This window comes from Oncorhynchus clarkii, chromosome 1, assembly GCF_045791955.1.
Source record: "Oncorhynchus clarkii lewisi isolate Uvic-CL-2024 chromosome 1, UVic_Ocla_1.0, whole genome shotgun sequence".
Lineage (NCBI taxonomy): Eukaryota > Metazoa > Chordata > Actinopteri > Salmoniformes > Salmonidae > Oncorhynchus > Oncorhynchus clarkii.
Genome location: NC_092147.1, coordinates 27316276 through 27343535, shown reverse-complemented (window position 1 = coordinate 27343535; position 27260 = coordinate 27316276). Strand labels below are relative to the sequence as shown.

The 27260-nt window shown below is 42.7% G+C and overlaps 1 protein-coding gene across 1 annotated transcript; it reads right to left on the bottom strand.

Annotated features, from left to right (window-relative positions):
* Nucleotides 1-2584: 2584 nt before the first annotated feature.
* On the bottom strand, nucleotides 2585-27260 carry LOC139400266 (membrane-bound transcription factor site-1 protease-like). Its single transcript, XM_071145269.1, has 22 exons — nucleotides 27020-27260; nucleotides 24139-24701; nucleotides 14788-15048; nucleotides 11103-11321; nucleotides 10618-10728; nucleotides 10268-10494; nucleotides 10114-10181; nucleotides 9861-9963; nucleotides 9327-9478; nucleotides 7894-8055; nucleotides 7293-7437; nucleotides 7017-7205; nucleotides 6631-6803; nucleotides 6339-6454; nucleotides 5999-6155; nucleotides 5514-5638; nucleotides 5284-5361; nucleotides 5054-5194; nucleotides 4798-4929; nucleotides 4541-4667; nucleotides 4222-4352; nucleotides 2585-3388 (listed from the first exon to the last, which is right to left on the bottom strand). Exons 2-22 carry the CDS (start codon nucleotides 24362-24364, stop codon nucleotides 3174-3176), a joined length of 3258 nt encoding a protein of 1085 aa, XP_071001370.1. The 5' UTR covers nucleotides 24365-24701; nucleotides 27020-27260; the 3' UTR covers nucleotides 2585-3173.

Genomic DNA, 27260 nt, shown 5'->3' with positions numbered 1-27260 from the left:
ACCGATCGCTGCCTGCCCCTGCCCGCTTGTCCAACATCACTACTCTGGACGGCTCCGACTTAGAATATGTGGACAACTACAAATACCTAGGTGTTTGGTTAGACTGTAAACTCTCCTTCCAGACCCACATCAAACATCTCCAATCCAAAGTTAAATCTAGAATTGGCTCCCTATTTCGCAACAAAGCATCCTTCACTCATGCTGCCAAATATACCCTTGTAAAACTGACCATCCTACCAATCCTCGACTTTGGCGATGTCATTTACAAAATAGCTTCCAATACCCTACTCAATAAATTGGATGCAGTCTATCACAGTGCCATCCGTTTTGTCACCAAAGCCCCATATACTACCCACCATTGCGACCTGTACGCTCTCATTGGCTGGCCCTCGCTTCATACTCGTTGCCAAACCCACTGGCTCCATGTCATCTACAAGACCCTGCTAGGTAAAGTCCCCCCTTATCTCAGCTCGCTGGTCACCATAGCATCACCCACCTGTATCATGCGCTCCAGCAGGTATATCTCTCTGGTCACCCCCAAAACCAATTCTTTCTTTGGCCGCCTCTCCTTCCAGTTCTCTGCTGCCAATGACTGGAACGAACTACAAAAATCTCTGAAACTGGAAACACTTATCTCCCTCACTAGCTTTAATCACCAGCTGTCAGAGCAGCTCACAGATTACAGCACCTGTACATAGCCCACCTATAATTTAGCCCAAACAACTACCTCTTTCCCTACTCTATTTATTTTATTTAGCTCCTTTGCACCCCATTATTTTTATTTCTACTTTGCACATTCTTCCACTGCAAATCTACCATTCCAGTGTTTTACTTGCTATATTGTATTTACTTTTCCACTATGGCCTTTTTTGCCTTTTCCTCCCTTATCTCACCTCATTTGCACACATCGTATATAGACTTGTTTATACTGTATTATTGACTGTATGTTTGTTTTACTCCATGTGTAACTGTGTCGCTGTGTGTCGAACTGCTTTGCTTTATCTTGGCCAGGTCGCAATTGTAAATGAGAACTTGTTCTCAACTGGCCGACCTGGTTAAATAAAGGTGAAATTAAATACATAAATAAAAGGTTAGGGGAGGGTTTGGCCGGGATAGGCCATTATTGTAAAATAAGATTTTTTTCTTAACTGACTTGCCTAGTTAAATTAAGGTTAAATAAAAATAGACAAGCATCATGAAACCTATAACCCATATTAATTTGACTTTGTGAAAATCCGATCTTTGGCCCTAACTTGCTTACCACTTTTTCCATGTGGTTTCATTCAGACTTCATGCGATGGTTTCCTAAATATTAGGTCACATTCAGTTTGTATAGTTTCCTAGAAACAAGAGATGGCTCAACTTACCCCACTCTCCCCAACATACATCACTAGGGTGGGTGTGGGTAGCCAGGTCTGTGGTGGTGGTGAAGCCTGTAGGTACAGGTTTGCTGACTGTCACATTCGGCAATGTCAGGAGGAGAAATCGTTGGCTCCTTTTCCTGGCTGCTGGGAACTTACCAAGGGAAAAGAGGGCATGTGACCTCGTTTAAGAAAATATTTTTAAAATCCATTTAACCACAGATAACTGGTTACAGGGTCAGTTCCCATGTTCTCCAGGCAATTAGCATACATTGTGGGCTGTCATCAGAAGGATCAGTGACATTTTCACAGGCTGTTCACCCCCATTAAAAAGTGGATCAGGCTGGGTCTTTAGCAGGACCGCTCGGCCCTCACCTTTTATGGAATTAGTCCACTTCACAACCAAGGAGGTGACAAAATGGTCGACAAGGAGACTGATCCTCAGACAACTAATGGAATTTGAGGGAGGCTATAGTGGGAACTCTAGTATGGCATTACTACCATACCATTAAACTGCTAAGATCATACACTGAAATTCTGATATGAGAAACACTCATCAAAATGCAGCACTGTAGAAAGTCAGAACAGGTGAATTCACTCTTTTCATATCTAACAATGACCACAACTTGAGTTATCCTTTGAATAGTGTTTGACCATGACTTACTTTAAGGTAAAATATTTGATATGATCATTGATCAAGAATATTCCACTTTAGAATACCTCTATTTGATCAGGTTAGTTTCTGAACAGCTCATGCTAGATCATGACAAGGCCATTAATCCTGTGTTTTAGCTGTATAACAGTTCCATCAACAGCGTCCCAAATAAATCTTCAGTTGCCACAAATGTGTAATAGTTCACCCCAAGTGTGAAGCATGGTCCCTGTCCATAGCCATCTGTTGTATGCTACATTAGATCCTAGTCACCCAGCTACACGTCTCAATTCCAAATGAATGTGAAAGATATACACCATCGAATTATCATTTCAGATGCTGCCTATATTTCGCATTCACTTGGAGTGAAGGCAGTAGATAGACAACAGATGGTGTGGGTCATCTCGACATTAGAACACTGTTGAAAGCCTGACAACGCCTGCTAGATTTAGACATATCGTCTTGCATGCCGTGGCTTTCCACAATATACTTTAACAGATTAATTACATTAGAAGAGTATGGAGAAAGCTGTGTTTTTTGAATGGCACACAATACAACAATAAACAAGGGACCCAAGGCTAACGCTTTTTAATTGATGATATATTTGAAAAAGTTTGCCAAAGCTACTTCAATGACAGTTGGACTTTAACAGAATGCCTCACCAGGGCTCATTATATAAAATATAAAAACAAAGAATTAACAAATTAAGCAACCCATAATCACCTGAACAGAAAGAGAAAAAAGCAAGATCCAAATAAGTATTTCAAAACATCAGAATTTGTTTTCAATCCAGTTCATCTAATCTGACTTTAAAAGACCTTGAGGAAGATGAAACCAATCAGGGGATGACGCACAGATTCAATAAATACAAAAAGTGGACAGACACGTTTCATTCAAACTCCATTTGGTCAGTGGAATGAAAAGCTCTTGTGAAAAGTAGAGGCGAAAGAGGTGAGGTCCTGTGGGAAACATCCTTGTCTGTTTTGTGGGCTGCATATTTCAAAGTCAGACAAACACTGCTCATTAAATCAGCCATCTACCAGCCCCAACTCAAAGGCAGAAGCACACATGCAGTCAACACCTCAGTGGAGGCTAGTCTTCCAGAGTTCTGGGCCTTGTGTGCTGTGGCCCAATAGTCTGTGGTGGTTGGGAAGGCAGCCTCACACTGTAGGGTTTTTGCCTGTTGGTGCCAGTTGTTGCTGCTGTTGCTGCTGGAGGTACGTTGGACGTTTGACTCTTGGTTTCCGTCGTTTGGGCTTGTTCTTGGATTTGGTGAGCTGCACCACAAAGAAGGACAACACAACCATGGCTCCCAGGAAGGCAAACATGGGGATGGTCTGGCCCACTTCCTGGTTGTAGCGGCCTGGCATTATACCTGGGGAGAAAACAGGAGTGTCAGTCACACAGAGGCATCACGCGGTACATGACGATTGTCAACTATTATTAACAGTGACAAGACTGAAGAAACAGACCTCAGACATTTGAACTGTTTGTGTGCATATTTTAGCACCTGTGCAGTTTTTCATTTTATTTAAAAAAAATCATCACTATGTCTAATAAATCACAGTTTATTTCTTGAAAATAACTTCAAATTAATGTGTTATTTTTCTGATCCAAATTTTTACAATTAAACACATTTACATACACAGACCTGATTGGTGGATAGGATTGTCTGAGCTGTTCCCAACCAGAGGTACTAGGACCCCTGGGGGTACTTGGCCTACTTGGCCTATCCACAGGAGGTACTTGGCCTATCCACAGGAGGTACTTGAGAAGACTCATGAGACCATAGGTCTACTGGTAAAATGCACATGATTGGGTACTTCAGGAGTACTCCGGGCAGCGCAAAATTCCGTTGGTGGTACAGTAACCAAAAAAGGTTGGGAACCACTGGTAGACTGCCTACCCCTCCAAAGTAGAAGGATACATATGCAAATAAAAGACTACTGGTCATTGGTCAGAATAATCAGATGTCATGATCCATCCCACCTGAGCAGGCTGAAATTCCATGCATCTTCTTCAAACAGCTCTTACACAAAAAGGGCATAATCATTTTCACAATTACTAAGTATTACTTCGACCTCAGTGTGAAAAAAAGTATAAAAAAACGAGAAAAATCACCTTTTTAACTGCACTTCCCCTTTAAACAAACTGGGTCAGTAAGGTGATTTGGAGTCAGTGATCATTCTGATTGGTATATATTCTTACCTCCAGGGATATCCCAGGCTCCACTCTCCCCAGGGGACAAAGGCCGGACCTGGGGTCTATAGTTTCTGACGTTAGGCAGCACCACTTTGTCCATGTCAATAGATAGCAGCTTCTGGTGCTTCCATAGGTTACTGATAACAAATAGAACCAGGGAGAGTACAAATACATGGTTAAACATTATTGAGGAGATTACCAGTTAAGAAAGAGTGGCATTATCCAACAATCTCTCCATCTGTTTGATAGAGAATGAGAGGAAAGTCGGGAGAAGGAAATGAACACTACAGGAGTTAGGGACTTTGACAGGTGATTTGGCACACACCTGGGTGCAGTCTCGTTGAGTGGCTGTGGCTTGGACCATGACAGGTGAGGGCAGGCAGGGAGTGGGCGGGGCTTTGGGTCTCCCAAGTGAGCTTCTAATACCTTCGAGTAGCGATATAGGTGATTACCTGTGGAAGAGAGGAATAAAGGTACTGTATTAGCCATCATAGCAATTTAGTTTTAATTTTACTTAACTAGGCAAGTCAGTTAAGAACAAATTCTTATTTACAATGACTGAAGCTCTAGTGTTAGCCTTACCCTCCAGTCTCTCTGGCAAGGGACGGTCGGTGCCAGTGGGAGGAGTCACCCTGCTGTTGGAGTGGATGAGGCTGGGAGGAGTCATGCTGTAGGAGGTATACTGCAGAAGAGCATCCAGCAGCCAGAAGCAGTCTATGGGGGAAACACACATCAATGGTCAAAATCAGACACGAACTGATCACAGAAGAGGAGTTCAAACCTTTATTTCAGAAACAGTTTTATAGAGAACAAGGGAAACAGCAGGTGGATTCTCTACCTTTCTGCCTGTGACTGTCATCTATACAGTTTGAGTCTCCATAAAGGGCTATCCGACCTCCCCCTTCAGATGGTGTTTGGTACATTCCCAGTATGGGAACACCCTCCACAACAGCAGTCTCCTGCTTCAAGACCTCCAACCCTGAGAGGGGAGGAGTGGGGGAATATTCAGCAACATCCTCATGGTAACAGCTGCCAGGTGTGTTGTGGCAGTGAGTGTGTGTTATATACCTTGATCCTTTAGGGTCTTGGCAATCACAATCCCATCCTCTGGAAACTTTGCAATACTGCACCCTGATGCATAATACACTGAGAGAGAAGAGTTTAAACATTACACTAAATAACATATCATGAAGTAATCCATCTAATCTGAATCATTTCTAGATTTACACAATGTATTTCAAAATGAGTGGCACAGCAAGTGAATGAGGGTGTGTAAGAGTATCAGAGTGTGTTCTTACTGTCATGGTCTGCCATGGTGAAGTCTCCCTCATAGAGCCCATCACTGAAGGCCATCCCCCATACAGAGATCAGGTCATTCAGAGCTGGCACATTGGCGCCCCCTGTGTCTGGCATCCACCATTGCCTGAGGGGAATATTTTATGTGGTTGAAATACTATAACTACAGGGACTGCAGGTTATGAGTCAACCCACGCATCACTAACACACATTAGGTTGCAGAGGCAGGAGCAGAGGGCAGCAGCCAATGAGAAGTTTAGGGGGTAAGTTCCTTGCACAAGGGAACATCGACAGTGGGTGGCCGAATCCCAGTGAGATTTGAACTGGCAACCCTCAGATTGCTGGTCCACTTCTCTAATCTCAAGCCTGCCGCCTCCCCCTATAGTCACAAGGCATGATGCCCCATCGGTCCATTGATGTTTGAATGACGAATTTAGATCAGGAGGGGGATATAATAGGAGCTACACAGTGGGGTTGAAATACCTACCTGGTGTTTTCATCATAGAACTTGACTTTCCTCATGACAGAGGTGTTGTACCAGTCACTGAAGACAATGAGAGACAGTCCCTTATCAATGTCTCGCCGCAGCTTGGTTATCTCCTCAGGAAAGTACTCCTCTTCACTGTCCACCATCATGAATGTCCCTAAACACACAGGAGATGTCAGCCGAGACCAGAGAAAACCAATAAGCTATGCATGCAGAGGCACTAGAATTATTGCTGTAAGCAATGACAGAGAAGCCATTTATTCATGTGCTGCTCTCCCATATCCCACTTTAACTTGTTTTTAGATTAGAATCAACTGACAAAGAGCAAAAATACTCTCACCATATTGACTAGCATCAAAGCAGGTGATGGGTGCACCCAGGACCTCCACAAAATAACCCATACTCCTCAGGTGCTGGTACATGTCCCTGAAGTTGGTGTGAATGTGATCTCCATTCCTACAAATGATTCAGAAAAAAAACAACATCAAGACACCAATTGCTCTTATGGCACGTTTTAAGAGTTGCACTACAGACGGCAACTTACCCCAAACAGCCAGTACACCTGAAATAGCCTAATCTTCTTTCTTAAAACTAAAATGATACTGAGGTAAATAGTTGTCCGAAGAACTCACCAGTCCAATGGGTCATTCTTCATGCGCAAGTTATCGCGAGGGAAGTAGCCAGGTGGATAGCGCAGGTTGTGGTACTGGTCCCACAGAACCCTCTTACTACGAGGAGGAGTGGGGACTATTTTCACCTTGACTGGCAGTTTAACCGTAGAGGTCATCTCCCCACCCACCTCAGACTGAGGAATTAGAAAATAATGAGGGTCAGAACATTGACCTTTGACCCAGGACACATGCTAACTCTAACAGTAGTATCCAAATATAGCTTTTTTTTAAACTGTATGATGCTCTCTGGTTACAAATCTACATAAGAGGATGTCAGTGTGATTTACAGAAATCCCATAAAAACAGTGAAAGGTAACTATGTGAAACAGATCCTTGTTGTTACTCACATTATTCCCAGCAGGCGAGGCCACGGTTACCATCACATGACCCTGGGCAATCCCTTCCCATGATGCAGCTTTCTTGGCGACAGAGATGGAGACGGCCAGGTATCCAGCCCAGGGCCAGAGGACTGGCGAATAGGAGACTGCCACATCAATGTGGTCACCATTCTGCGGTAGGTAAGGCTGCCAGATGGGCTGGAGGGCACAAGAAAGAAACAGCATGTCAGATAAATGTATATTCATGTTTTGACATGAGACACAAAGCCGTCTATATAAAAGTACCTTGTCCAAAATCCTGCCAGTCACACCCATGCCATTGAGGATGGTGACGTTGACGATGGTGGGCATGCCACCGTAGTAGATGGGCTGGGAGCAGTAGGGCCACATGTAGGGGCACTCAGTCAGGTCGATGTAGCTGGGACTGAGACTAAAGACAAAACAGGATCAAATCAACATGAGATTAGGTTAGAGTTCTGATTATTGGACATTGCTAGAACCTTTCAAAGTAAAAAAAGAGTGAACATTTAACATTAGATGTGACTTGACTGTAGAGTGAATACTATGTAAAGTGAGTGCGTGTTATGATGACGAGCGTGCAGAGTGTGCGTGTTATGATGACGAGCGTGCAGAGTGTGCGTGTTATGATGACGAGCGTGCAGAGTGTGCGTGTTATGATGACGAGCGTGCAGAGTGTGCGTGTTATGATGACGAGCGTGCAGAGTGTGCGTGTTATGATTACGAGCGTGCAGAGTGTGCGTGTTATGATGACGAGCGTGCAGAGTGTGCGTGTTATGATGACGAGCGTGCAGAGTGTGCGTGTTATGATGACGAGCGTGCAGAGTGTGCGTGTTATGATGACGAGCGTGCAGAGTGTGTGTAATACCTGGCCTGGGGTTTGTAGCTGTTGAGGATCTGGTAGGCTCTGATGAGGTCCAGTTTTCCGTGGCCCTGTTCAAACATGTTGACTCCAGGGAGCCTCCGTGCTGAGGCGATCAGAGCCTGCTTCATACTTGCTGGGTTCACCAGCTCTCTGTTCAACACCGTGCTGTAGGAGGGACACGGCTGGGTTAACAACTATTACATTAGCTTTACATTAGGTTTCAATGAAGATAGGACATATGAAGCAAGAGCGACCATCTGACTCAACAGCTTGCTATGAGAAAGAGAGAGGGATGATGATGTTTTAGAGAGAGATGTAGATAGGTGTAATAAACCAATTTGTAAGAGACGTGAGAAGTCTGGATTAAACTCTGTCTGGATCTTAAGAGAGACCTACATAAAACGTGTAGAGAGAAAGTGAAAGTGTGTCAGCTCCTTTCCTGCAGGGAAAGTAGATTGATTCTGTTAAATGTCTGTGTCCTTGTTGTTTTGAAGTGAAGGATATCTATTGGCGTTTCATTTATCCCAGAGTCCACGGGAAACACAACAGCATCAGACCACTTATACACAGACAGTACAGTCTGGCCGTTAAACTGTAACTGCATATCGAACCTGAAGACTGTTGTTACAATTTATCAGCCCTTCCGGACTCTTAGTCTGTCACTAACACTGCAAATTAGGTTTTCATGGTCTCTTAGAGAAATGCTGCTGAGTAAGGTCTATTTCAGAAACTGCAGAACTAGACCACCTTATCAATTGGATGCTTTAATGCTACTGTGCTGAAGCTAGCTAATGTTTGAACACAGAAAATGTATGAAAACCCATTGAGATATGTATGTCTTAATGGTAATTATTGTTCAACATAACATGGCAGTAAACTGCTTTGGCCAGGTCTCAGCATTTCACTTAAAGTAATAATGGCTTCAGTATGGCATGCAACAGCCAATCCTTAAGACAGCAAATTACTTTGAGAGTTCCATACCTGAGGAGACCGTATCAGGTGTGTAATTTATGGGGTGACGTTATTCTGCTCCCAGATAAAAAGCAGAAACTCTCTCACAAAGATGGCTGAGATTAAGACCATGAAAAACATCTGGAACAACAGTGTTATCTCCAGTGAGTGCGTGTGCGTGCTTGTGTAGGAGGTGAGATAAGACCACATGATAGGGAGAGGCCAGGGGAAAAGGGAGGTGTAGACAGCCAGGAAGGGTGGTGGAGTTAGAGCAAGCAACAACACAGTTCTCAAAGTTACACATTCACTGGTTATGTAAACATTGCGTAAACATTGCACCTCCACAGCCATCCTGGGATCTGGGTCCTTTGCTCCTTCCATTTCAAAAGCAGAGTCATATGGCTTAGGTGACTGATGGAATATATATATATATTTTTTTTAACAACGCTGATGCAGCTGTAAGGGTAGTCATTGAAATGACTTACCTCACCAGTAGAGTCACAGCTCCTGCCACCACAGGTGACGCTACGCTAGTCCCTGAGAGAGAGCGACAGCCCTCCTTCATTCCTGAGCCCCTCACCCCAGAGCCATAGGTCACGATGTCAGGCTTCACTCTGCCATACCCCCCAGGCAGCTCCTAAAACACAAGACAGAATCATGTTGAATAAAGAGTGGGAGAGAGGCAGTATAGGAGAAAGAGTGACAGAAGAGAACATGGGACAAATCCTACAATGTTTGCATTCCTCATTTACAGTATATGTCCCACAAAATGCAGGCTATGAAGTGCCACATGCTTCAAGGTCTGAGCACAGAGCACATTGAACTCCTCCATCTCAGTGTTTTTCTATGGCAGAGACGGGGGCTGCAGATCACAGGGTTAGATGTCTAGTCTGGGACTGATAACAGGAAGGCTGGGGAACAGAGTTCAGTTTACTCTGACTGGGAAAGGTAAGAATACACTGAGATAGACATGTGAGAAGGTACTCAGGGTTATGCTGTGGGTTGTGAGGGAGACGTACCCAAGTGGTCATCCCCCGGGAGGAGAACCTGGCAATGTTGTCCTCAAAATCAATCCCACCGACCCCAATCACATCCATCTGATCCGCTGGGTTGTTGAGGGTGCTAGAATACACAGGGATAAAGTATCATCAGTAAAAACTCTATGCTTACATATATTTGGTTCATAATAGCTCTTCAAACTAATCAGTATCTTGCACCAATCAATACTACATCCTCTAGACCGTCACCTCTCCTCCCAAGGTCAGAACATACCCATAAAGTGGCCCATCGTTCCCAATGGCAGAGACCATGATAACCCTGTTAGCAGTCAGCTCCCAAACCTGGCACACACAAACACACATTTTGATCAATTCAGAGTGGGAAACACTAACGGCTTCGGACAGCTTCGGCATCTTCTTTTAATCACCTTATCAACAAAGGGGTGGTCCATGAAGTCTGGACCGCCGATGCTGAGGTTTAAGACATCAATCTTCTTCAGAATGGCATAGTTAAAGGCATCCAAGAACCAAGAGGTGTATGACACCTGATTGTTGGTGAACACTCTGAAGATGTGAAGCTCAGAGTCTGGGGCAAAGCCCTGACACTCTCTCATGCTGGCAATGACCCCTGCTACAAAGGTACCATGACCCAGCCCTGCAGAGAAAAATATACCAAATGTAGTGAGTGCAATGTAGCACAAATAGACATCCACTCCTCCTCAAAAGCAAATCCCATCACTAAGCACTACCAGAAATCTTGACCACAGCATTATCTTACCATCATCAAGTGTCTTTTCATTGGTCCAGTTGGTTCTCTCCTTCACATTCTTAAAATGTGGATGTTTCTCACTGAGTCCTGTGTCAAAAACGGCCACCTTCACCCCAGAACCTACACACAAAGAATACAGATATTTAGAAACATGCAGGCTACAGAAGACATGTTAGTGTAAACCCAGAAACACACAAGGGAAAGGTCAGTTGTACAACTGAATGCCTTCAACTGAAACGTGTCTTCTGCACTTAACACAACCCTTCTGAATCAGAGAAGTGCGGGGGGCTGCCATAAATCGACATCCACGTCTTTGGCGCCCAGGGGACAGTGGGCACCCAGGGAACTGCCTTGCTCAGAGGCAGAACAGATTTTTACCTTGTCAGCTCGGGGATTCGATCCAGCAACCTTTCGCTCTAACCACTAGGCTACCTGCAGCCCACAAGTGTTTATACACTAATAGACAACCAGATAAACACAGTGTCTGTCCTCACCGGTGTATCCCATCTGCCAGAGGACATCTGCCTGCAATATCTGGGCCACGTGTCGGGGGATGGCCCTCAGAAGCCTCCGGCTGGAGTGGCGGCCCGTGGCGTGCCAGAAGCCGAAGGCCAGAGACAGGCTGGTCCGGCGCAGCGGACGGGACGACTGCCACGACTGCCACTTCTGGGTCCAGCGGGTGTCGTTGTTGCAGGTTGCCCCAGGATCCGGCACTGAAAAGAAGGGATGACAAGAGAGGAAAACATCAAGAACAAGATCTTTAAAAAACACAATCAATGAAAAGCCCAGGAGCGCAAAACAAACATTCAGTTATACATTGGTGTGTGCACAATATTGAGAGAGATGGATAGCTCCCAATGTGATGTGTAATATCTTGATCCTGTATGCAGTGAAGCAATCGGCTGTTTTCATTTCAAATCAAAGATCTACAGAATACGCCAAACCGTGATTTCTGACTGAATCTGGATGATGATTAGCTACTGTACTGAGTTTATCATGCAGAATATATGAGGTTGTTGAACATGATTGGGTTCAAAAGCAGATAGCTCACTCAACAGCGACCAGACCACTACAATAATCAGAGTCAAGAGAGGGGTGATGGTGGTGGGCAATTAACAAGCAACGCTGATCTAATCATGTGAAATGGCCCTACGGCAGTAAGTTAGTCCTCTTCTCACTGGCAACTGCTCAGTGACACTGACAGAGCTGCTCATGGCTCCTCTAAGAAGTCTAATTACACTGAAAAAAATTAACAACAAGCAACAATTCATACGGATTTCAGTCAATTGAAATAAATAAATTAGGGCCTAATCTATGTATTTCACATGTCTGGGAATACAGATATGCATCAGTTGGTCACAGGCACCTTAAAAAAAAGGTAGGGGTGTGGACCAGAAAACTAGTCAGTATCTGGTGTGACCACCATTTGCCTCAGAGTTGATCAGGCTGTTGATTGTGGCCTGTGGAATGTTGCCCCACTTCAATGACTGTGCGAAATTGGTGGATATTGGCGGAGCATCGATCCAGAGCATCCCTTAACATGCACAATGGGTGACATGTCTGGTGAGTATGCAGGCCATGGAAGAACTGGGAATTTTTCAGCTTCCAGGAATTGTGTATAGATCCTTGCAACATTGGGCTGTGCGTTATTATGCCAAAACATGAAGTGATGGCGCGGGTGAATGGCACGACAATGGGCCTCAGGATCTCGTCATAGTATCTCTGTGCATTCAAATTGCCATTGATAAAATGCAATGTTGTTCCTTGTCTGTAGCTTATGCCTGCCCATACCATAACCCCACCATGGGGCACTCACAACGTTGACGTTCACAACGTTGACGTTCTTCGGTTGTGCAAACCCACATTTTAATCAGCTGTCTGGGTGGATGGTCTCAGACCTGATGTGGAGGTCCTGTCCTGGCGTGGTTACACGTGGTCTGCAGCTGTGAGCCCGGTTGGACGTACAGCCAAATTCCTTAAAACAACATTGGAGGTGGCTTATGGTAGATAATTTAATGTTCAATTCTCTGGCAACAGCTCTGGTGGACATTCCTGCAGTCAGCATGCCAATTGTACAGTCCCTCAAAACTTGAGACATCTGTGGCAGTGTTATGTGACAACACTGCACATTTTAAGCACCAACTGTCAGAGCAGCTCACAGATTACTGCACCTGTACATAGCCCACCTATAATTTAGCCCAAACAACTACCTCTTTCCCTACTGTATTTAATTTATTTATTTAGCTCCTTTGCACCCCATTATTTTTATTTCTACTTTGCACATTCTTCCACTGCAAATCTACCATTCCAGTGTTTTACTTGCTATATTGTATTTACTTTGCCACCATGGCCTTTTTTTGCCTTTACTTCCCTTATCTCACCTCATTTTCTCACATCGTATATAGACTTGTTTATACTGTATTATTGACTGTATGTTTGTTTTACTCCATGTGTAACTGTGTCGCTGTGTGTCTAACTGCTTTGCTTTATCTTGGCCAGGTCGCAGTTGTAAATGAGAACTTATTCTCAACTGGCCTACCTGGTTAAATAAAGGTGAAATATTTTTTTTATTTTTTATTTTTTTTGTGACCTTTTATTGTCCCCAGCACAAGATGTACCTGTATAACAATCGCGCTGTTGAATAAGCTTCTTTATATGACACCTGTCAGGTGGATGGATTGTCTTAGCAGAGGAAAAATGCTCACTAGCAGGGATGTAAACAATTTTTTTTGCGTATGTAACATTTCTGGGATCTTTTAATTCAGCTCATGAAACCAACACCTTACATGTTGCATTTATATTTTTGATCAGTGTACATTAAACTCCGCGATTCTCCTACAGTCACTCCAATAGTGATGGCCAATCATATTTATTACCTCCAAATGAAGCCGGGCAGTCAATTCAGATAATTTTAAGTTAGTTAATTTCCAATACCCCAAATAAATTAGATAATGTTTAAATTGGTGGCAGTGAGTGGTACTATTGGTTTGCAGCATGGTCATTATGGTGGTGAGTGGGAACTGAACTAGGCTGTATCACAACCAGACGTGATTCGGAGTCCCATAGGGCGGCCGACAATTGGCCCAGCGTCGTCCTGGTTTGGCCGGTGTAGGCCGTATGTTTTAAATAAAAATGTGTTCTTAACCGACTTGCCTAGTTAAATAAAAAAATACTCTGGGGTGGAGGGGGGGGCTCCAAAGTGCCCAGACATAGCACTCTTTCATCCTAGGAGAGAGACTTCTACCAACCCGCAGGCACAAACAGAGCTCTCCTTTCTGCCAGCCCCCCACCAGTCTGGAGCTGCCCTACTGCTGGTTAGTACTCAGGGGGTATGTGTTGCAAGATATATGATCCCTACTAAACGTCTAACGCGTCCAAACACAACACAGAAGGACAGAACAGAGCACTGAAACGGCCTGGAGCATTACAAAGACACACTGACCAAACTACAGCTATTGTGTAGCGGGGATAAAATATTCACCTACATTTACCTCTGACAAAGCAGTCAGTGTGTGGGGTTCAGTTTGGTGAGCAGACGTGTGTGAGATCAAACAGTTTCATGAAACAGTTTCAATCGAGGGACAATAAGATGGTGAGTTTACAAGGGGGAGAGGTCAAATGTGATTGAAAGGCAGCTATACGATATGACACACACGTATGGGGGATATGGGGATGGTCCAGAGACGGGTTAGCTGACAACGTCACAAAAATGATATGCACACTTCCAAAGGGCAGAAGGCCGTGTGTTAAGGTTCTGAATGACCTGATAGCTAGCAACAATGACAAGAAACTGCCATGTGGTGAATAATAAGTGGCTCGTTTCAGCTCATTTGATCCATGTCTTGTTTTGAGGTGTTTTGACTGATGTCACATATGCTAATAAGGCAAAAATGTGCTAGCTGGCTAACCAACGTCTAACGATGTATTTGAGAGACAAGTGCTTATTGCGCAACTTTATTTATGTTTTCAATAAACATCGGAGGCAAAATATAGTTTACAATCTAAGCCAGTCCTGTCCGTTTTGCCCCATAGTTGCGCATGCGTCGGGTTTGTTTCTAAACACCCAACCCATCTAGAAGACAAAAGCATAAAATATGTGGATCAGTTAAAACAAGAAAAGCAGGACTGAGCAAAATATGTGTAAATATTTGACTATAAGAGGCAAAGACAGAGACTCACAGTCGGGTGTATAATTGAGTGTGCGGAACACCTTGCGCTGGGGAGTGACCCTCTTGATGTAAGGGTGGTCCTCCAGGGTGAGCAGGCTGCTGTGAGAGGCCTGGCGGATCTGCACCACCTCAAAGTCACTAGGGAAGTCACTGGCTGGGTTCTTCCGGGGCACAATGCGCCAGTCCAGGGCCTCGGAGCTCTTCAGAGCACTGTTGATGAAGTGGCTGCGTGCCTTGGCTGTAAAGTAGCCATTAAACGCCACAATGTATTCTGTAGAAAGAGGAGAGAACATGGTAATCGTTAAGTATCTCCATGACAGTTGCGCTTCCGGCTGTGGGAGATTCCATGTCAACAGATTTATATGTGGCATTGCCATTTGGGGAGAGAGATAAAGGTAAAGCTGGAATAACTCCATTGGTTTAACTTGGCAATCCCTGAGATTTGTGTACATTGCAGTCACTGTAATATTCTTGTCTCTAGAACAGGGACGAGCAACTTTGATGGCGGCGGGGACCACAAAAAAAAATCTCTACTCACCAGTGGCTCACAGGGCTGTGTACCTACACATGCAGTCAGGGCCTGCCCAATCCTTTTGCCCCCCCCCGTAGAGAAAATGTTGCCTTTTTAAAACAAGTTTAACACAATTGTACAAATTTTGCCATAGGGCGGCGAGAATATTGCCATTTTTAAAAACGAATTACTTACAATTCTACACATTTTGCCATTACTTATGCCATATTAATATGATATCGGAGTGAGATAGACTTAAGGCGTCAGCATGCTTCAGATTGGCTGGCACCTAGCCGAAGTCAGCTAGCTGAACCGAACGAGTGTGCTCGCATACTCCCTTAACACTAGAATCAGCATTGGCCACTGACATTTGATTTTGTAAATAAAATAACATTTTCCTGACTATTCCTAAATGTTTGTATTTTACACTGCTCCTGTCAGAAGTATTTAGAGCCTTTAGCTGTTGTTTCACACCTACTCCAAACTTAACCCGCCAAGACAATGTGCTGTAGGATGTTGGTACCCAGCCAGGCGCTAATGTGTCTCTCTCTCTGACAAATGGTCGAAAATTGTGCACCGTACTTCAAAATTGTATTTAAATTGGGCCTAACTGAATGATAAGGAAGGTGAAGAGGTTAATTAAATTTAGAAAGACAGTGTAATGATGAGTTTGTGTTATGCCTATCTATCAGCGTTGCGCTTGTTCATTTGACCGTGCGCTTTAGAGGTTGATACCATTCTCTTTTATGTTTTACTATGTAAAAAGAAGCTGTTAGAGGACTGTTCTATTTACTGTAACTCTTACTAATGGAATGTATTGTAATGGAAAAACAAACATGCTGTGTTGCAAAAGGCCTTCAGAATAATGCAAAACATATCCTTGACTCTATCCAAGTTGATGAGCGGGAAACAAATGATGCCAGTCAGCCTGCATAGCAGGCCCATCGAGACTACACCGAAACTAATCTCACACATACAAGTTAGCCTATAGACATCTGTTGAGTGACAATATTAGGCCTCAGTTCTTAAATTGTACATGAAGAGATGGGCACCTTGTAATTTAAAGACGCAGGGAAAGGATCATCACTTTATCAAATCCTCCTTCAGTCACATGCAGGTAAAATTGAGATTTCTATACAGGTCTCAGAAAGAGTATATTGTGCAGTTTGTTACGCCTACCTTTGTCAAATAACTGAATTCAAGAGGTGCAGCTCTATTTTCAAATTTGACTTTTTCCAAGAATATCCGTGCTGTCCATCAATTCAGCACATGACCACTCGTGCAGCAGCATTGCTCTAGCTACTAAGCAAAAACTAGTAACATAATTAAAATATGCTATTTATTTACATAATTCATCCTTTACAATTGTTCATGCACTGGTGCCTTTGTTTAGGAATACAGAAAATAATTTCACCTACGCACCTGGCTGATCATATCTTTTTCATTTCTACTTTGTCAAAAGAAGCTGTAACTGGACTTTAATTGCTAAATCAAACCCACAAATAAAGTTGATCAAATGAATTACACTGTAATGTTTTTATTGTAAGGGGAATTAAAATAGGCTATAGGCTTGTTTTTCTAGGACTTCGTAGAATTATACAAAACCAAACCTTGACTATTGAAACAAATAACTATTGTTATTTATACATTTCCACAAATATGTAATTAATCTTTTATAATAGTTTATGCACTATTTATCAAGCATTGATGCTTAGATTTGCTACACCTTGCAGGTTGATATGCATCTGATGGATATGCAGGTACGTTCTCTAGTGGGCACTTACTTATAGGCTGAAAGGCCAGGTGGTTCTAGAGTCAAAAGACCTTCGCTTGAAACACGAGAAAAAAAGTGGCAATACTACCGCTTGTCAATTGAGACGCCATAGCCAGCATACACTTCCTCAAAATGGTCAGAATTCATCTAAGACACCTCAAGAAATCTGTCATTAATGTTGACGTTTTTTGCAGAGGAGATCTTAGTGGCACAATTTTACAAAAACAAGTAATCTCTTGTTGAATGACAGACTTTATTGAAGAATCCCTACTGTTGACCAATCACTGACAAAGGGGCGTAGACTTTGGCTCCAAACTCCAGGGTGCCTCCAGAAAAACGAACAAAAACGTCAAAATGTTGTCATAATATATGCACGAACTCTTCCGGCTGGGAAGCATGCAGACACCTTTACAAAATCAATGGGGGCGCCCCAATCCGTAATTCAACCATGATTATTAAAAGGTTAGATAGCTGGCTACACTAAGTGACCAATCTAAAAAAAATGTAGCTGACATGGGCTAATTAAGTGACCATCAGTGAATAACATGAGAGAAACTGCTGATGCATATCCAAATTTCAAAATTGCATCTTGGGTATTCTACAGTAACCGACTTGAGTCCCCTCCCAAAAAAAAATGTATTTTGGGGGGGTTTGGAAATTGATCCGCGGAGCTACAAAAGGGGGGACCGCCTGTTGCCCATCACTGCTCTAGTTTTGTTTTTAAACTCCCAGTGACCCTTCCAACTCTGCACCTCCCTCCGATAAAAAGAAAACAGTGCTGCATTGTACTACCAGTTCCTCTGCCATCTTCAATGCAATAGAGATACGACTTTTCTACAAAGCCTTGTAAATTCTGACTGACAAACAATTTTAATAACAATTAACTAGACCATAAAGTTCTTTGGAATTATCACAAAACACTGAGCAGAAGCAAATAACCAAATCAGAGAAATAAAAGCAAATAAGAACAGTCTTGGTTGACAAAAGGTACCACATGAGGGAGGAGGATGTGTTCCCTGTAACGCAGTGTTGAGATTTCCTGAAATGATGACAAGCTCAGTCCGAGGCTGCTGTGACGCCGCCTCCAGACCATAACGGACCCTTCCACCTCCATAATCGATCCCGCTCCAAAGTACAGGCCTCAGTGTAACGCGCATTCCTTCGACAATAAACGTGAATCGGACCTGTCTGGTCCAGCGACCGGTGGGTTTGTGCCCATAGGCAACGTTGTTGCCGGTGATGTCTGGTGAGGATCTGCCTTACAACAGGCCTACAAGCCCTCAGTCCAGCCTCTCTCAGCCTATTGCGGACAGTCTGAGCACTGATGGAGGGGTTGTGCGTTCCTGGTGTAACTCGGGCAGTTGCTGCCATCCTGTACCTGTCCCGCAGGTGTGATGTTCGGATGTACTGATCAGCGTACAGGTGTTGTTACACATGGTCTGCCACTGCGAGGACAATCAGCTGTCCGTCCTGTCTCCCTTTAGCGCTGCCTTAGGCGTCTCACAATACAGACACTGCAATTTTTTGTGCCCTAGCCACATCTGCAGTCCTCATGCCTCCTTGCAGCATGCCTAAGGCACTTTCACGCAGATGAGCAGGGAGCCTGGGCATCTTTCTTTTTGGGATTTTCAGAGTCCGTAGAACGGCCTCTTTAGTGTCCTAATTTTTCATAACTGTGACCTTAATTGCCTACAGTCTAAGCGGTTAGTGTCTTAACGACCGTTCCACAGGTGTATGTTCATTAATTGTTTACGGTTCATTGAACAAGCATGGGAAACAAAGATCTGTGAAGTTATTTGGACGAAACGTCCTGAAAAAGGGAAGTTTCTTTTTTTGCTGAGTTTAGTTACCAAAAAAGTGTTCATTCAAAATATATTTTACATTTGAGATTCTTCAAAGTAGCTACCCTTTACCTTGATGACAGCTTTGCACACTCTTGGCATTCACACAACCTGCTTCACCTGGTATGCTTTTCCAACAGTCTTGAAGGAGTTCCCACATATGCTGAGCACTTGTTGGCTACTTTTCCTTCATTCTGCAGTCCAACTCATCCCAAACCATCTCAATTGGGTTGAGGTCGGGTGATTGTGGAGGCCAGGTCATCTGATGCAGCAACCCATCTCTCTCCTTCTTGATCAAATAGCCCTTATACACCCTGATGGTGTGTTGAGTCATTGTCCTGTTGAGAAATAAATGATAGTCCCACTAAGCCCAAACCAGATGGGATGGCGTATCACTACAGAATGCTGTGGTAGCCATGCTGGTTAAGTGTGCCTTGAAATCGAAATAAAAATCACAGACAGTGCCACCATGCTTCACGGTGGGAATCGCACATGCGGAGACCATCCGCTCACATTCTCTGCGTCTCACAAAGACAGTGGTTGGAACCAAAAATCTCAAAATTGGACTCATCAGACCATAGGAAAGATTTCCACCGTTCCAATGTCTATTGCTTGTGTTTCTTGGCCCAAGCAAGTCTCTTCTTATTTGTGTCCTTTATTGGTGGTTTCTTTGCAGAAATTTGACCATGAAGGTCTGATTCACAGAGTCTCCTCTGAATAGTTGATGTTGAGATGTGTCTGTTACTTGAAATCTGAAGCATTTATTTGGGCTGCAATTTCTGAGGCTGGGAACTCTTAATGAACTTATCCTCTGCAGCAGCGGTAACTCTGGGTCTTTCTTTCCTGTGGCAGTCCTCATAAGAGCCGGTTTCATCATAGCAATCGATGGTTTTTGTGACTGCACTTCAAGAAACTTTCAAAGTTCTTCAAAATTTTCAGATTGACTGACCTTCATGTCTTAATGTAATGATGGACAGTCATTTCTCTTTGCTTATTTGAGCTGTTCTTGCCATAATATGGACTTGGTCTTTTGGCAAATAGGGCCATCTTCTGTTTACCACTCCAACTGACTAGCTTTAAAGCATTAAGGAGGAAATACATTCCACATATTAACATTTAACTTCAATGGGATAGGGGGCAGCATTTCCACTTTTGGATGAAAACCGTGCCCAGAGTAAACGGCCTGCTACTCAGTCCCAGATGCTAATATATGCATATTATTATTAGTATTGGATAGAAATCACTCTGAAGTTTCTAAAACTGTTTGAATGATGTCTGAGTATAACATAACTCATTTGGCAGGCAAAAACCTGAGAAAAAAATCCAACCAGGAAGTGGGAAATCTGAGGTTTGTAGTTTTCCAACTCAGCCCCTATTGAAGATACAGTGGGATATTTGTCACTCTTGCACTTCCACTATATGTCAACAGTCTTTAGAACATTGTATCAGGCTTCTACTGTGAAGGGGGGCTGAATGAGGGGAATGAGTCAGAGGTTTGCCAGCAGCCACGAGCTCGTGACGTGCGGTCATGTGAAAGTTACCTCGCGTTCCATTGCTTTTCTACAGACAAAGGAATTCTCCGGGTTGGGGCATTATTGAAGATTTATGTTAAAAACATCCTAAAGATTGATTCCAAACTTTGTTTGATATGTTTCTACGACCAGTAATATAACTTTTCGTCCGACCTGTCCGCTGGACTTGCACGAGCGTTTGGATTTGTTTACCAAACGCCCTAACAAAAGGAGGTATATGGACATAAACGATGAACTTTATCGAACAAATCAAACATTTATTGTGGAACTAGGATTCCTGGGAGTGCATTCTGATGAAGATCAATGGTAAGTGAATATTTATAATGCTATTTCTGACTCATTTTAACTCCACAACATGGCGGATATTTCTTTTGGCTGGTTTGGGCTCTGAGTGCCGTACTCAGATTATTGCATGGTATGCTTTTTCCGTAAAGTTTTTGAAATCTGACACAGCGGTTGCATTAAGAAGAAGTTTATCTAAAGTTCCATGTATAATAGTTGTATCTATTATCAATGTTTATTATGAGTATTTCTGTAAATTGATGTGTCTCTCTGAAAAATCTCTGCATGTTTTGGAACACGCCAATGTAAAATTTGATTTTTGGATATAAATATTAGAGGTCGAACGATTATGATTTTTCAACACCGATACCAATGCCGATTATTGGGAGGACCAAAAAAAAAAGCCGATACTGATTCATCTGCCGATTTAAAAAATTAAAAATGTATTTGTAATAATGACAATTACAACAATACTGAAAGAACACTTAATTTAACTTAATATAATACATCAATAAAAATCAATTTAGCCTCAAATAAATAATGAAACATGTTCAATTTGGTTTAAATAATGCAAAAACAAAGTGTTGGAGAAGTAAAAGGGTACACACTGTACATGTACACACTGTACATTTGTCATGAATAAATTGCAGAAACAAAGAGCACCACATGTGCCATGTAAAAAAGCTAACGTTGGTGGTTCCTTTTATCATGAGACTTCAATATTCCAAGGTAAGAGGTTTTAGGTTGTAGTTATTATAGTATTTATAGGACTATTTCTCTCTATACCATTTGTATTTCATATACCTTTGACTACTGGATGTTCTTATAGGCACTTTAGTATTGCCAGTGTAACAGTATAGCTTCCGTCCCTCTCCTCGCACCTACCTAAGGGGAATAACTACTCCAAGTCTTGAACGTTTGAAAAGCTATTAGCGCGCACCCCGCTAGCCATTTCACATCGGTTACACCAGCCATTAGGCTGATAGGCTTGAAGTCATAAACAGCGCTGTGCTTGCGGAGAGCTGCTGGCAAAACGCACGAAACTGCTGTTTGAATGAATGCTTACGAGCCTGCAGCTGCCTACCATCGCTCAGTCAGACTGCTCTATCAAATCATAGACTTAATAACATAACACACAGAAATACGAGCCTTTGGTCATTAATATGGTTGAATCCGGAAACTATCATTTCGAAAACAAAATGTTTATTATTTCAGTGACATACGGAACTGTTCGGTATTTTATCTAACGGGTGGCATCCCCAAGTCTAAATATTCTTGTTACATTGTACAACTTTCAATGTTATGTCATAATTACGTAAAATTCTGGCTAATTAGTTCGCAATGAACCAGGCTGCCCAAACTGTTGCATATACCCTGACTCTGCGTGCAATGAACGCAAGAGAAGTGACAATTTCACCTGGTTAATATTGCCTGCTAACCTAGATTTCTTTTAGCTAAATATGCAGGTTTAAAAATATATAATTCTGTGTATTGATTTTAAGAAAGGCATTGGTGTTTATGGTTAGGTACAGCCGTGCAACGATTGTGCTTTTTTCGCAAATGCGCTTTTGTTAAATCATCCTCCAGCGTTGCATCAATTATATGCAACGCAGGACACGCTAGATAAACTAGTAATATCAACCATGTGATATTATGATTGACTAGTGATTATGATTGATTGATTGTTTTTTATAAGAGAAGTTTAATGCTAGCTAGCAACTTACCTTGGCTTCTACTGCATTCGCGTAACAGGCAGCCTCCTCGTGGAGTGCAATGAGAGGCAGGTGGTTAGAGCGTTGGATGAGTTAACCGTAGGGTTGCAAGATTGAATCCCAGAGCTGACAAGGTAAAAATCTGTCGTTCTGCCCCTGAACAAGGCAGTTAACCCACCGTTCCTAGGCCGTCATTGAAAATAAGAATGTGTTCTTAACTGACTTGCCTAGTTAAAGGTGTAAAAAAATTAATAATAATAGGCGTCCAAAAATACAGATTTCCGATTGTTATGAAAACTTGAAATCCGATTAAAATCGGTCAACCTCTAATAAATATGCACTTTATCGAACAAAACATACATGTATTGTGTAACATGAAGTCATATGAGTGTCATCTGATGAAGATCAAAGGATAGTGATTAATTTGTATCTATATTCCTGCTTTTTGTGACTCCTCTCTTTGGCTGGAAAAATGGCTGTGTTTTTCTGTGACTTGGTGGTGACCTAACAATCGTTTGTGGAGCTTTTGCTGTAAAGCCTTTTTGAAATCAGACACTGTGGCTGGATTAATGAGAATATTATCTTTAAAATGGTGCCTAATACTTGTATGTTTGAGAAATTTGATTTATGAGATTTCTGTTGTTTGAATTTGCCGCCCTGCAATTTCACTGGCTGTTGGCGAGGGGTTCCGCTAGCGGAATGGGGTTTCACAGGTTACGGCACACATGTTAATTGAAATACTTTCCAGGTGACTACCTCATGAAGCTGGTTCAGAGAATGCCAAGAGTGTGCAAAGCTGTCATCAAGGCAAAGTGTGGCTACTTTGAAGAATCTTAAATATAAAATAAACTTTCTTGGTTACTACATGATTCATAGTTTTGATGTCTACGTTATTATTCTACAATGTAGAAAATCGTTTAAAAATAAAGAAAAACCATGCAATGTGTAGGTGTGTCCAAACTGTTGACTGGTACTGTATGTGTTGGCATAGCAGAGACATAAAAAACACAAAACAATTCCTTATTGACTCTGCACAAGGTCCTTCAAATAATCTTGACCCCTTAGCCCCACCACTCTGTCATGATGACCTCTCGCCCTGTTTCACAATGCACTGCTCTCACTGGGTCACTAGGAATTCGTAAAAAGGGCTGTAGCACAAAGGACACATTCAGCCGCAGGCCAATATTAAGGGGACAATAACTATCACGTTATATTCTGGCATGGCGTTTTGTCAGCCTTGTCCACAGCAGGGCTGCAAAGACAAGCATCCAGACAGACTACTCTGACTGGACCTTTAAGAGGAAGGAGGGGGAAAGGGGTGGTTGTGTACTCTCTGGGACAACAGCCATTGAATACCCCACCACTGTTTGCCTGCCAAGCCTGGAATCTCCAGCCAGGTAGAGTAGTGTAGAAAAGCTTGACTGTGATCGTCCTGCAAAGGCTCACATTGTGTTGTTGGTCTGTGGTCAATGGGTGGCAATTCATTAAACACAAACACCATAAAAGAGAAAAATACACTTGACTTGCAGGTCATAAATGGCAATCATCTTAAACAAATCATGTGTGACCTGAAAATCTCTCAAACATACTGTGGCTGACAGAGGAAATATGCATTCATCTGTCTGTTTCAATTATTGTTTACACTTTCACAATGCTTTAAATGTGTTCTAGTAAAAGCTTGAGAAATACAAATAGACAACAGCACTTACCATGTTCAACAACTTTGGTGGAGAATTCCAGCTTCACAGTGAGACTTGAGCAGTTGGAACTGTGATTCCCATCAGGGTTGGGAGATGAAGTGGAGGTGGATGCGGTCCCATCTCCTCCCTCTGTCCCCACTAAAGGCAACCTGCCACATAGCAGGGCCACTAGTAGCGAGAAACAAATACGCACCAGGGTCATGGTCCAAGCAGTTATTTTCTGTTCACCACCCATCAGAAATAGTCTTTATCCCTCCAAGCCCAGAGCAGGCTTCCTAGCAGCCAGGGGCAATTGTTTAACATATGACAAGACAAAAATAATGCTGATATGGCAATCATCCATCAACAGAGCAGTTCGTGCCCAAAGCTCACAGATGTCTTCATTGCACACGGCCTGATCTTTTCATTTCTTTCTGCGTTTCCTCTCCATCTTTGAAGTCCAGCGTGTAGATCAGTCCTTCAGCCAGGCGACTATCAAAGGATACATTTTTACACACTGAGGAGATCCAAAGGCTGATGAGGAAGGTGGGTGTTTGGCCTAGAGTTCCACTGCAGATATTTTCCTCAAATACCTGGAACGAAATGGAAGACACTGTCGTATTAACAGGACATAATCAAATCTAGCCTAATGCACACATACTTCAGCAACTTGATGCTTTCCCTTCCCCAATCAAATCCATCTACTTCAATTCTATGTAGTTTTGGAAGGTAACTAGTGTCTACAATGTAATTTCAGTATTGAGTTACAAGGCAACATAAATTCAGAATGGGTTGGTCAAATGGATCTTAACCATTTTCACTGCCGTTTTCAGGGAGAGGACCTCCACTCTCGCACAGAGTCTACAATAAATCTGGAGGAATGCCGAAACACGCAAACTCAGCCACAAAGGCTTGGCCCCAAGGGGGGAAATCAGCCATCATTAGGATAGGTCAGGGGCAGCCTTAAAACCCCACCCCATCAATAACAGACCCTGGACAGGTGGGGTATAATTTCCTTCCGACGGCCTGAGGCATGGACCAGTGGTGTATTCATTCAGCAGATTCTGTTGCAAAACATTTCTTTAAAGGAAACAAGGAACTAAACAAAGAGAGATCTTGCCTGAAAAACTTATCCTGAATTGCATTGAATTCTACATCGGGCAGAAATGAGCATTTGAATCAGGAAAGTTTCCTCTCATGACCTCTACAAGCCTGAATGTTGAATAAGAGTATATTTCACCTCTTGTCCGTGCAGTTATTCCTTTGGCGGTAGGAATGTGAGACAATATATCCACAGAAAAGTATAATTACATCAACTTTTCAAAGCGCATTCAGATTTATAAGCTTGCACAGAAACCATGTAAACGCAAGTATGCATGCATTTATTTTTATATTGTGTACATTATTCAACTATTCAATTATTCTGGCTTGTAGAGGTCGACCTCTAAAAACCTAATTTCTGACCGATGTAGAATTCTATGCAATTCAATGTCAGGTTTCCACCTGAATTTGTCCCATAGAAACTCTCATTTTGCTCTGTTCGCTAACGTTTGGTTCTTAAATTGAACCTTTATTTAACTAGACAAGTTAGTTAAGAACAAATTATTATTTACAATGGCAGCCTACCGGGGAATAGTGGGTTAACTGCCTTGTTCAGGGGCAGAACGACAGACTTTTACCTAGTCAGCTCGGGGTTTCGATCCAGCAACCTTTCGGTTACTGGCCCAACGCCAGGAACTGGACCAACGTTTTCCGTAATGAATACACGCCAGTTAGATAGTGGCACTAAGGTAGCCTCTCTTCCAGAAAAATATGGACAGCTCCCTCCCATTGTGCACACCAGATGGGCCTTTCTGAGATCCAAACCAAACCACTAGTTCTGACTCCGGCTGGGAACATTGTCTGCGGATGTAAATTAGGGCTGTAAAGTCTGACAGGACCACTTGTGTCAACATAACGTTGACATGAGAAAACGCCACCAAACCTCTCTGGACAGCACATCAACCTCCTCTAACATGGTGACCAAAAATAAATGTGTGTGTGTGTGTGTGTATATATATATATATATATAAAAACCATATGACTCCGAACTTTACTTAGCAAATAAACCGGGACACCAGTCTTATTTTCAACAACATAACTATGGTGAAGTTGTTCGATAAAAAAAAATTGATTGCTACATTGATGGGCAACTAGTAACGTACAGCGTAGTAACGTACAGCTTAGTTGAGCATTTTCCAATGTGATGACATTTTATATACTACCTGTATCAACGTCAATCTTTGATATGCTAGCTAGCTATAACAAGAAGCAGATGTAAATACAAAGTGGCAAGTGTGAGTATAACTAACATTAGGCTAGCAAACAATGTGTTGTTTGTCTAGTTCAAACGTTTTGGGAGATTACCTTAATATATTGTCAAGCAACACAGGCTATCTAGCTATATTTGGTTGTTGTTTATTAGCTAGCTCTATTAGCATCATCGTTAGTTAGCATCATGATAATGGATAGCTGGCTAATAATGGTAATGTTCAAGTCAGCCCCCTCCCCCAAAAAGCTAGCTAGTTAGCTAACAAAGCAACTAGCCAGTTAACGTTGGCTAGCTAAACGCACTCGTTAAAAAAAACACGCTGTTGGTAGTGTTATGCTGTATAGCTAGCTAGTCAGCTATTGTAGCATGTTGATTCAATTGCCTAGCTTGTTCGCAATTATTAGATTACTAACTAGCAAGTTGTCTAGCCACAGTAGCCAACAGTGTCAACACACCACTGTTTGTCTCGTATTGTGAAACGCAGCTAACCTAACGTTAAAAGACTAGCTATTAACGTTACATTTCAACACATGCGTACGCCAGCCAGTATCCTGCTAGCTTAGATATAATTTTACCTGGCAGACAGATATAGCTACTCACCTTTAACGTGCTTGACGCCAGCATGAATAATGCAATTTCATATAATCTTGTATGACGTTTTGTGGTGAGGTGGCTTGGTCTCAAACAAAACCAATAACTTCACGGCCGCAGAACACTAACGTTCAGCTAGCTAGCTAACCATATTTTTTTCCGCTAGCTAACCATCGTCATTCTGCAACAACACATCATGGCGTTCGCACATTTGTTTGTGCATGTTGCCACCTACTGTGCGGGAGTGTGT